Below are 12923 nucleotides of genomic sequence, written 5' to 3' on the forward strand. Positions count from 1 at the left end.
ATCTTCATTCAAGAGATTTTTGTATATTGATTGTTATTGATATAAAGCAAGAATAATCTTAATGGGGTTTCAAAACAGACCATTCCAGGATGTCCTAAATAACAGTGGTTGGTCTCATGAGCAAGGCCCTCCTGTAGTCAAAGTAGAATTAAGGGGATCCGACCTTCTGAGCAATCAGTGCAATCACTGAACTCTGAAGATATAGGTGCTGATGAGAATCACGACACTGTTATTGCAGTTTGGCAAATCCAGTCCCTCCCTAGCCTTCTATTCTACATACAAACTGTAAATAACTATTTAGGAATTATTTTAAGATGACTGAAACAATATTTGATAGATAATTAAATGATCCCTCAAAAAAAAATTTTCCCCAGATTATCTACTGCATAAGAATAGCTGAAGGAAAAATGAAATGGCCAAGAGCAGTAGAGCCACAAGTGGATATACATGCAGACTCTCAGAACTCAGTTAACCATAATTACTATTTTTAAATCACTTTGTTCTAAGCCAGGAAATATGTTTTAAAACATTTGAAATAAGAAAAGCTAATGGCTTGGCAGACCAGTTATGCTGGATAAAATCCTGAGACAAAAATTATAATCTGAAACTAGCAGTGAAATTACATTCACTGTCACTAATGTGGAAATGGTAGGACAAAATACCATGAACACAGAATACTACCCTGAAAACGTTCACCTTTTGCCTTGTGATAGGTGAGCCTTTTCATACTGCTGTCCTAGATTTCCTTCAAACATGTTTTCTAAAACAGTTGTGTTTCACTGGTGAGCATTTCTTTGTCCAGGAATAATCCCAGGGGGGAAAAGAAAAAGAAAGGTAACTAAGATATTTATATCTCCTTGCCTCAGAGATTAAAACACAGGCATTAAAAAAAAAAAAAAAAAAAGGCTAGACAAAACCACATACAAATGAACAACCCAGCCTTCCTGTGGACTTCAAAAGATAAAGATTACTCTCAAAACTGTGTATAGGAGGAGCACAGACAAGCTTCTGTCAAATTCTCTTTAGTTCCACATCACATATCCCAAAATATCTCCATGTAGCAGTTGCAAGCCCTAGGTAAACCAAACAGGATGGTAGGGAAGAAGATCTATATTCTTTGTCATCCTCTTGTGCATTAAAAGCACTTACAAGCATTTTAAAAAGTCTAAAATGTGATGGAGAAAGTTAAGAATGATCCTTGTTTCTCCTCTTGGTTGCACAAGAAGATATAATAAACATAAATGGAAGCAGATTCTTACACTTGTTTTCAGAGCAGTCAGAGACTACTAAAACTGATAAATAAGATGTGCTCCAGGGTATACTAGCAGAAATAAAGATCTTCTTTGCAAGTCAAATCCCAATACTTAAGACTGGTTCTGCACACAGCTCAGCCACCATGTAAATGAACTCTGTTTTCAAACCACTAGTCTGAGCTACCACAGTGATAATTTTCTCCCATTATCCCACAAAGCCTGTTGCACTGTCTATGATGCTGTAGTAAAGTGAAGTTACCAGTCTCATCTGATCATACCACCTTGACTCTCCTAAATATTCTAGCTGGCTCACTAGGGAAAATCCTGCACCACATCACTGCCAATGATGTGGTACTGGTGAGACCACAGATCTAGGCTAGTATAAGCACAATTTAGTCCACATTTGTCTTTTTTTGTTTGTGTGTTTGTTTCTTCAAAGGAATCTTCACCCCAATATATAAATCTCTGGGATCTTCCTGCATTCTATGTTGGGTGTCTATTCAGGCACATTTATGCTTCCTCTCTAATTGGAAGTTTTTAAATCTCCAAATCAGATCTCTCATTGATATTTTCTGATGGACTCTGCCTAAATGATGTGTTAGGGTAAAAAAATGTGATTTTCATTAAGACAATATAAAACTGTTTTAAGGGTAAGCTGTTTCATAATGTAACTTGAACTCAGAAAGGATGGAAGTGTTCATGGTGGGCTCTTTACTGAACACAGCAAATTTCTCCAGGGGCTGTAGCTGGGGGCTGAGTGGAAATTTTTCTTTCCCCAAAGATCATATGAGATTTGCTCATTTAATTCAGCTGTTCATATATTTGTCTGGAAAACAAAGCAAACCTGTAAAAATCTGTCAGATATTTACAGACCTGGAGGTCTGCTTATTGGAAGCAGAGTTATATGAGATACAACTTGTAAAAACTGTGTGACACTATTTTAGATCCATAAAGGAAAGATAGATGATTTTAGCATGTACTACTAAGCAGCAAAAACTGAATTTGAGATTGCTGCAACATTGAATTTGCTACAATTTGCCTGAAAGAAGTCACCTCTAGTCAATGGGAATTGTTTATCAAAGAAACAGCAAGCTAATCCCCTTGCTGATTCAACCAGAAGACAATGAACATCTCACCAGTTTGAACTTCATGCAAGGCAAGACTTCAAATGGAAATGCAATATACCTTTCCCCATGTCTGCAGTCTGCATTCTGCTTTGGCTGCCCACCAGCACCTGAGTGAACTTCAACAAGGTTGCTGGTTACACATAACCCAAACTGTCCTGGGACATGTTTAAAACTCCCAAAAACCAGGATTTCAGAACCTTTCTGGTTCCTTAGCATTCATGGTCATATGGCTGACCTGAAAAAAACACAGAACTCCAAAGTTCATGGCTCAACCAGTCCTCCAGTGATGTGCTGCAAGAGCTGCATCTCCACGGGAGCAGAGCAGGATGAAGGGGCCAGTGGCATTTTCCTGCCTATCTTCAGAGATTGTTTGCCCTTTGAAGAGCAAGACTTAGCAGATAATGTTGGAGAAAGGAACAGAGAAGGATGTGGGATTATTATTAATTTACCTTGCCTAATCCAGTCTAAATGGAAAGGTTCATTGATTTCAAGACTACTTTCTGGGGGAACCAGGAGCCTGCCGTGGCTTTTACTGCAGAACTTATATAAGGAAATGACAGAGGAAAGCTTATGGACAACCTCATCTAGAATTATGTATAAAGTTAGGTTGGAAAAAACATCTAAGCCAAAATGAAGTAAATCTGGGAGTATCTACAGTGATTCTGCACTTTTAAAAATATCACAGAAGATGGCATAATTTATCCTCATCTGAATTAACAGGAAAACCTCAGGCATTCACCACTCTGACAGAAGTTCATAGCAGTGAAAAAGCTGAAATATTAAACATTTGAAAAAGTGGTTCTGTGCAAAATTTACCTCAAATATAATAGCTTATCTTTTGTAAGACGTTAGAAGGTTACTACAGTAACTTGATAGCTAAGCTCTAGTAAAAAATTTCGCCTCACTAAAATGTGAAATTCCAATTTTCAAGATTGTATCTCCTCTGCTATTTTGACTGGTAATGTATTTTCTGTGCTTGTCAGAATTAACATTATTTCTTCAAATGACAGTGGCGTTTATAGTGAGATCCAGCAAAGATGATATAGACTTGCTTCATTGGGTTTATTTTTCTCCAGTATGCTCTGTTCTAATTCTGTGCACACTAAATCAAGTCCTGCTCTTGCATTGAGTTACTTATATGGTTTTCATTTAGGATAGATTGCTTTGAATGTGATTATTCTAAGCACATCAAACCGATACATTTAGCTGTTAAAGTTTTCTCCATTTTTTGACTTCTACACTATTCTGAGTCTCTAGCTCTTCAACTCCACTATCAAAATTTGTCACATATGACTTGCATTTTTACTTTATCAGTTTCTCCTTATGATCATCAATTCACCCTATCCTCTTGGCTGTTCCTTGTTGGAAGTGGTGTCAAGGCAAATTTTTGGATTTCTCAAGTAACAGGGGTTGTGATCCTGCATGCATACATGGTATCCATTACTCCTCAGCATTTTGGAGCTTGCTCCCAAGGCCAATGAATTTGTCACTAGGAAACCCCCTGTAGCACTCAGAATTCCCTGATCACTTGTCTTTCATGACTGTGCCCTTCAGAAAATCTGATAAGGTGTGGTTGCTGCAAGTCACCCGCTCCTACTGTAGACCCTGCTGAGAAGCATCCTTTCCTCTTTAGGAAAGTGATTAATTTTAAACAGATTTTTTTTTCTATTCAATACTCAACCTGAAATATACCATGGTTGCCAAGCTAAGTTAATAATTTGCCTATCTCCAGGTAGGTCTGGATCTGATCTCTGATAGCAGCTGTCTAAGCCCGGAAGGGAAATTTCTCGCAGTACCAAAATTTTTGAAAATTTCCCTTTACTGCTCTAACAGTAACAGCTGTTGTGTCTCTGCTGGCTTCAGCGTTCAGAATGTTCTCTGAATTAATGGTGTGGAGCAAACTTCTGATTTACAGCTATGGTGATTTTTGTCTGTATTAAGGTCCAGTATAGGTATCAACAGAGTAGAAAAAGCATCTTTGCAGTAGGGAAATTACACTGAAAGATGAAAGACTCAGTCAAACACCTTGACTTCCTTTTTACTGATATGAATATCTCTAATTTGCAGTGACAGTTAGGGTTTTCAAAGGAGTTCAAAGCACCTATGAGCTTAATTCAGTTTGCACTGCTGATACTGCAGACACCACCACGTATCTCACTGTGAGTGCTTACAAAAGCCGGGGTGGGGAGTTCCTATTTTCCAGAAAGATTTTTAGGATTTTGTCAGTATAATAAATAACACAGAACTCAAGTGTCCTTCCCATTGTCATTAATAAAATTCTAACTTATGTTCAGCCAGTAGCAGTATAGGTTTAGAATGAATAGGAAGTTTGAGGAGGAAGTGTGAAAAATAGACTGAAGACAGCGTAATGTTGATGATAATCATTATGCTTCTTTACAGAGAAGATGAAGAGCTCTCTGCTGGCAGCTATCTTTTTATTTGTTAGAGGTGAGTTTTCATATACTGCACAGCTTATTGCTGCTTATGAACGGTAAAAATCCTTAATGCTACTCAAGGATGAGGCCATAGGAACAAAATCATGACCAAATTAAATTCTGTGAGCAGGAGAAGCAGCCACCAGCAATACTTTTAACACTTTTCCTAGTTTATTTGTGGTTGTCTTGACCAGCAGTTCCTTTCTTTCCTTGTTTCTTGCGTGTATTTGATTTTTTTCCCTTCCTTTCTGCGCTCCCCAGATCCCTGCCGCTGCACAGACTGGGAATCTCCGTTCTGCCGGCAGCTGCCAGGTGGGTGGATCGCTCGGGTCCCCGCTGAGCGCGGCACCGCCGGGCTCAGAAGGGAAGCATCTCCCCTAAAAGCACGCCCGCCTTTCCCAAAGGCAGGGGCAGCACGGGCAGGTGTCCCTGGGGACGGCAGGGCTCCCGGGATAACCCGCACAGCTGGGTGGGAGCTCACCCGGCGCGCCGCACAGAGCCGCCCGTCCTGAAGAGCCGCTGGTGTTTGTGTGCGACGGGATCTCTGCTTTCCATTTAGCTGGGAAATTACTGGTGGTGGCGAGAAGGAACATTTTGACAGAAACTAGTAGAGAGCGGTGGGTGGTCACCTGCTGTACTTTGTGCTGGATTTATTATAGGCAGGAACATCCTGATTGCTCACAGGCGCAGCAGAGACGACAGGTCTTGAGTACACAGTGACACTGGGCAAGACATCTGCAGGAGGACTATGCTCTTTTGAAATCAGCCACAGATAATTTTCTAGTCCTTGCAGTTAACCTGCCAGATTAAGCCCCACTAAATCATTAGTGAGAAAACCAGATGCTCAGGAAGAAAAACAAACAGTTCTAGAGTGAAAAACAATTAAAGGTGGGTGGTTTGGGGTTTGGTTTGTTGATTGTTTTGTTGGTTGCTTTGGTTTTTTGGGGGTTTGTTGTGTTTTTTTTTGGTGAAGAAGCTGAACTATGTTTTCTTTAGAACAAAGAAATATTTTTCTTTCTTTTCATAGCTCTTGGAGGACAGGCATGATAGAACTCTAGTACTACTTCCCAGATAGGTCTGGGAAGAATTAGTAAGATACATGTTAAGTTGGAGCCGTACAGTAAAACAAAGGAAGCACTAAGATAAAAATGAATGTGCATGTGGAACTAATATCCACAAACATGACAAGTGAAAATAAAAGTGTGCAAGATTAACTATATTCATCTGGACAAAAGTAACTTAGAACTTAAGTATATCAGGAGTGAGAGGCTACATTGGGGTGTTAGTTGAGCTAATACACTATTTCCACACATGAAATCTACTATTTTTTCTTTGTCTGCTCTAACACCATAGCCTCATAGAGAAAGACAGGGGGATTGTTTAAAACTTCAAGCACAACCCCTATTCCTCTATAAGCAGAGACAGGTCTGCAACATGGTGGACAGCATGTGGATCTGAGTTAATAGAACTCTTAGTTCAAACAGTTTCAGGAGCAGTATATTACCAATGTATTGATATGAAGTATTGCAGCGGTTCCAAAAAGGTTTTATTTTTAGGTGTTTCTTCAAAACAACAATAAAGAAATACTAAGTGTAAGGTTTAACTCAGAGTAAAACAGGAGAAGAATGTAAAAGCTGTTGCTGTTTTCTCTGTTGTTGACAGACATCATGTTCATAGGTAAGGAGGCCAAGATGTGATTGAGTGGCCAGACTAGAAAAACAAAGAATTCTGTAATGTTTCACATTGCTGTGGAAATAAGGAAGACATGATCTTCACCTTCCTGAAAGGAACCTGTACACTCCTGAACTGATACAGCATAACTTCATTAGAAAAGCATTATTCATTTAGTATGAGAGAAGTGTCACAAGGTGAGGGTATTAAAGTCAGTGCTATAGTCATTTGACACACTTTATTTCCCCAAAAGATCTTTTAACTTAAATATGTACTTGCCATCTCAATGATGAAAAGAATGCCAAGGATTCTTTGTAACTCAGGTTGTAGGAGGAAATGAGGAAAAGAGAACTGATCTTTTAACTCATAATCTAAGTTGTGAGATGCCATAACTATGCTACAAAACCAGCTCCAAACATATTCATATTTACTTATGACATGGCAAAACATTTCTTATTCAAGACTGATTGGCCTATTGGCAGCTTGTTAAACCAAACAGATATGAAAGGTGTGTGATTCTACTGATCAGGAAAAATTCACCTGAAGCGTTCCTATGCCTGTTGAGATCCTTGTCCACATTTCTGAACAAAAACAAAAAAAATCTAAGTCCTTTTTGAAAGTCCTTTAGGTGGTACTTTGAGACACCATGACTGATTCTTCTGAACTAATGGTTCAGACAGTAAAAAACAAAGCAAAAGAACAACAGTCATATTTTATCATTAACATTTCTGATAAGAGATTTTTGATATACTGACATAAGCTTAACCACTAAAGATAAAAAGCAAGTTCCTTTAACAATGTCATCAGTATTTACTTTCACATCAACTGAAAAAAGGGTATGTTCAGTTGAAAAAAAAAAAAGCCCTGCATTTCTCTTAAAAAATTAATAAGAAGTAATTGGATAATAAACTTATGGTCCTACTGTGTTATAATGTGTTCTTTGTAAAGCTGGCAGTATAAAAGTAATATAATTTTTATCCAGCAATAATAATGTGAGCTTCAGCTAGAGACTGATGGTTTCAAAGTTTTGAATTCTGGGGTCTAGTCGACCAGTTCTAGCCTGGCTTGTATTTGATTTCATTATCCATAGTCCCTTTGAGTCAGTTAATGGTTGCCTGTGATAGGTCTTTTCCAGACCACATGTTTTCATCTTCCAGATTGGGACAATGAATTGGTGTGTTACAAAGAATTAAGTGAGGATCTAACCTGTACCTGGCTGCCTGTACCTAGTGCTGAAAATACAGTTAATTACACTGTATACTTAAAATGGTAAGTCTAACAAATAATATCAGAAGACAAAAAGTTCTTATTGTTGTTAGATGTGATTCCCATCTGCCAGAGTTTTGCTCTAGTGTATTTCATCATGTTATAGGTTGTTACACAATGCTGGTTAATACCTTTTGTCAGTTCTCATCAATACCTATTGATTTGTAAGAGCTTGGTAAGAGAGTGGTAGGCATCACAAAAGCTGTCCTATCCCTCCCCTCCTCCTGCCCTCAACAGGGCAGAGAAAATATCATAAAGGGTCATGGGTAGAGATAAGGACAGGAAGAGATCTCTCAGCAATTACTGTCATGGGCAAAACAGACCTGACCTGGAAAAATTATTTTAATTTATTAACATTTAAATCAGAGTAGAGTAATGAGAAATACAGCTGAAAACTTGAAACATCTTCCCCTTCTCTGCCCATCCCCTACCACCCCCATGCTTTTTGTCTTACCAGGCTGAACTTTTCTCCTGAATTCTTTCCCTCCTCCACCTCAGCATTGTGGGGGGACAGGAAAAGGGATTGTGGTCAGTCCATCACATTTTGTGTCTGTCACTTATTTTCTCATCTGACTCCTCTGGTCCAGCGTGGGAATCCTCCCCCAGGAGACAGTCCATCATGAACTCCCCAACATGAATTCTTCCCAGGGGCTGCATTTCCTCATTAATTTCTCCAGTGTAGTCTGTTCCATGGGGTGCCAGCCCTTGGAGAGCAGCCTGCTCCACAGGAGGTTGCTCAGGGGTTCACAGGGCCTGCAAACATGCTGCAGTGTGTGCTGCTGTTTGCTGCTCCATGTTCTCATTCCTCTCTGCCAGCTGCTGTTGTGCAGCAGGTTTTTTCCCTCCTTTAAATACATTATCCCAGAGACACTACCACCATGGCTGACGGACTCAGCCTTGGCCAGCAGTGGGTCTGTCCTGAAGTCAGCTAGAACTGGCTTTGTTGTACATGAGGAGAGCTTATTGCAGCTTCTCACAGAAGCCATCTCTGTACAAACTGTCCCCTGCTCCCAAAACCTTGCCATGCAAACCCAATGCGAAGTCACTATACATCTTACCATGCCTCCAGCACACTGTTTAAAGCATTATTGCCAAAGATCAGCTTACTCAATTACTTTAATTTGCAGCTATTGACTTTTATTGACTATTCAGCACAGATGCATTCTAAGTAAAAAAAAATTAAAACAAAACACACAAACATAAACTACACACTCAGCTTTTATTTTACAAAGTACGTATTTTGCTATACCATGTACCCAAGGAGATGTCAGATGTGGCACACTTTCTGGTAATTCTGAATTCTCAAGTAGGGGTTTAACAGATGGAATGAACTTGTAGAATTGATTTTGAACTGATTACCTCAAATACAGTATCTCCAGCTGCAGCTGCATTGCAAAATTGAATTTCCTCATTTAATATCTAGATATGTGGAATCTCCCATGACATTAGGGGCATGTTCAGAAAGAGAGACGTGAGATCAGAAGACATGATCTTTGCCTGTATGAGACTGTATCATGTGGTACATAGGGTACAACACTGTATGCTGTTGTAAATTCTGATATTCATTGCTGATTATCTTGCCACATAGCCACCCCTTGTCATTCAAAATGAGCTGTGGTTAGGAGTATCTCCCAAAGCTAAGAAAATGTCATAGCACTGGGAAATTCCCCAGGGTGATCATTTTTATATTGCAGAGGAGCAAAGCAACTACCTCAAGGCTGAGGTTACTCTCCCCATTACCATCAATATTTTCTCACTGGATGTAGCAGCAGGCAATAAGCACCAAATTCCACTGCATTTGCCATCTTGCCTCCTGGAACTTCAAAAAATCCCAATTCTTTTGGTAGAAACATCTATGAAACAGCTCTGTTTCTGAAGAGATGCTATCAGTTGAAATATTTGTAAGCTAATTGCTCTACAAGTCCAAAGCCAAAAACATACTGTGCTGTTCCCAGGCTGCAGGATTGATGTCATGAGCAGATAAGGCAGAAAAAGAATGAAAGAGGATGTCAGTGGGAGCAGAGGAAGACAATTCCCTTGAAGAGGTGTTGGAAACATCAAGTCAGAGTCAAGACTTTAACCTTAATCTCCTAAGTTTCCACACAGTGGTACTGAAGACAAACTTGCTATCTCCTCATCTGTTGGGTTAAAATGAAAGAAAAAAAACGCACATGTGAAAGGGCTTTTAACTTGCCTAGGAGAAGGTATCACCCCTTCCTGCATGTAACATTAGTTTGACGTTTTAATAGTTCCTTGTCCTTGCTTCTTATGATTTAGTTGTCAGGAAGAAAAAGATTAAAGATAAATACTCCCACAGAAAAGTTCCAACCAAGAATTCAAAATCATGCTTTGAAATTTTAATGTCTGATTCACAACTACCCTGAAGCAGAAGAAGGGAAAACCTCCAAGTGGTTTTTCTTAGGTATTAAATATTGAATCATGATGTGTGTAATTTAATACTTGAAATGCATAGCTAGGCAATTAGCATGATAGTCTTTAAGAATACTGAAGTTGCACAATTTTAACCTTGGAAAAACCTGTCCTGTGTGTGTCAGAGACTAAATGAGAGAGACAGGGAAAAAAAATAAGCAGCAAAGTTGTATGTAAGGCATTAAAACTCTTGGGCTTCCTGTGCTGTATTAGGCATACCAGGAGAAATCTACAGCGCTGAGAACTCAGGTGACATTTAAATATCTCTGTCAAACTCTGATAATTTGCAAGGACAGAAGTCAGAAGATAAGCATAAAACTCATAAGAGGTTTTTCATAACTTTATGGTAATTTAGGCTCATGTAACTGGGAAATTTTCTGTTCAAAAGGAACCTGGGTGCCTCTGCAATACAAGGAAAGGCTTTATGAAGTAATGTCTAACTTAATTTTATACCTTCAAAATGCCCTCTATATCCCACTGTAAGTACAAGAGAAGGTCATACGGATCTTGTTGTATTATGCTATGTCTTAAAAGTTTAAGAAATTCAACAGTTCTCCACCACACAACACAAGGATTTGCATATTTAAATTTGCTAGGTTTACTGGGTGCTGGAATTAATCTTGCTGTTTCAAGCTGCTCAAGGTGAACCTTCAATATTTCAGAAATGGAATTATGTGTAGAATTATCTGTAAAGCTATCAGTTGCTATAATTCTGCTTTCTTGGGCAGGGGAGGAAAGAATAACTATAATTCAATAAAATGTTTTTTCATTCTGCTTCCTTTCCTCTGAAGGAACAAAATACGAAAACTTTTTAGACGAAACACATCATCACCTTCCATCACAATAGAACGAAAGAATCTCTACCTTGAGAGATTTGCATCCATTTGGATAGCAGTGAATTATGCCCATGATACGTGTGCAAAAGGAAAGAACATCTCAGTTTTACCAAGCAAAGCAGGTACAGCGTCTTCACAAGATGTTACTGCAGTGCCCATTTAAAGCTGTAGTCTATAAAGGTTATTTCCAAATTTCAGCTCTCAAAATACTCCTGTTGTTTTTACTGATTCAGAGGGCTAAGACGTAGTTTGAATTCTTGAATTAAGTTAATAACAGAAGTCTATCATCTTTTATGGGAGGAGGGTTTTACTTTAAATACTTAACCAGCTTTCTATTCTCTGTTTGATGGTTTTCTGAATTTCTTTATATTGGTTTACAAAGCGCAGATTGACTCAGCACTGTGCAACTAAGGAATCCTTGATATAACACATCAGAATTTTGAGATACCTTTTCAAAATTCATATTTTCTAAGACCACTTACCCATTACACAGTGCTATAAGAAAGATGAAAAAAACAGTCCTATTTATTATGCCCTTTTATTTAAAGGTTCCCTTCCTATCTGGGCACTGAACTAGTGTTGAGAACTCAGCACTTCACCTGCTCAGATTAATCATGGTCCAGGAAAAAAACAATGTTTCTCACTGCTGGGGACTGCTACCAGTACAATCCAAATTATCAATATCACCTTTACTGAAGACTTTAGGCCACATTGAGTTTATTGGAGAGAAATATTAAAGTATTATTGCACTTAGTGAAATTTAAAGATATTCTAGATATTTTTAATACAATTTAAGATTACAGGTACACTTGACATTTCGATGTTGCCCTTCAGCCTCACTCAGAATAGTAACTGTTTAGAAAATGATTGTTCCTGAAATCAGTAGAAGCATTCACAAAAGAAAGGCAAGAGGAGCAACAGCGTTTTGTTGATACCATAAAGATCAAGTAATTGCTAATTTCCAGGGTTTTTTGAAGTGTCGCAGTGTTCAGTATTCTGTGCCAAGCCTTTCCATTTTTATAGACCACACTCAACAGACATAATTAGTAAAGTTTTCCTGCTTCTCTTGCATTTTTAACAGTTCTATCTCCCCCATTTTAGGGAAGTGCTTGTCACCATCTAACATAAATGCTTATCAGATCACAAACCAATTGATAATAAAGTGGGACCTGCCCACAGCTAATACATCATATGAGCTGAGATACAGAGAGGCACTCACAGAATCTGCTCCTTGGACACTGGTAAGTACCTCCACATGACAATCCCATGAGAATATAGGGTACCTCAGTATCAGCTCAGCTGCACACATTACGTGCAGCACAAGGATTGCAAGGCGGCACAGCAAGGAGTCACTTTGTAGTTAGATCCTAGTAAGGCACCTTAGTTTGGTTCTAACAAACCATTAAATGTTTTGGAAAGAGAGAATAGTAACTTTAAACAAAGTAAAATAGAATAGTATGTTATCTGGTTCATTAACCTGCAAGTGAGATGCTACAACTACCAGTGATGCAAAAGCTGAATGTCAGAAATGCCATGTAAACTCAGATCAAAATCATACTTTCAGTGATTTACAATATTGTTCTTTTAGCTGGCATCATTGCATTTTCAAACAGATTAGTGATGAGGTTGCTGTTCTTGAAGGCAGTAATTCATACTTTACACACTTCTGGTTTGTGTAAGTATTCCAGATTTCTTTATTTGGAAAGAAGAGAACTAATTTCTCTGTAATACAGTCATAGAATCATAGAATGAATGGGATTCAAAGGGGTCTTGAAGATCGTCTAGTTCCAACCAGCCCTGCCATGTGCAGGGCCACACTCCTGTAGACCAGGATGCCCCATCCAAACCAGCCTTGAACATTTCCAGAGATGGAGCATCTACAACTACCTGCTCCAGTGTCTCACC

At 38.8% G+C, this 12923-nt stretch overlaps 1 protein-coding gene across 1 annotated transcript in view; it reads left to right on the forward strand.

The window, feature by feature from the left end:
* Positions 1–4703: 4703 nt before the first annotated feature.
* The window catches only part of LOC306814401 (interleukin-6 receptor subunit beta-like), a 31345-nt gene continuing 23125 nt past the window's right edge, over positions 4704–12923 (forward strand). The window contains exons 1-5 of the mRNA XM_079330396.1: positions 4704–4828; positions 5077–5127; positions 7644–7755; positions 10974–11140; positions 12120–12259. Coding sequence (XP_079186522.1) covers positions 4786–4828; positions 5077–5127; positions 7644–7755; positions 10974–11140; positions 12120–12259 — 513 coding nt within the window. The 5' untranslated portion in view covers positions 4704–4785. The remainder of the gene's footprint in view (positions 4829–5076; positions 5128–7643; positions 7756–10973; positions 11141–12119; positions 12260–12923) is intronic.

This window comes from Erithacus rubecula (assembly GCF_903797595.1).
Source record: "Erithacus rubecula genome assembly, chromosome: Z".
Taxonomy (NCBI): Eukaryota; Metazoa; Chordata; class Aves; order Passeriformes; family Muscicapidae; genus Erithacus; species Erithacus rubecula.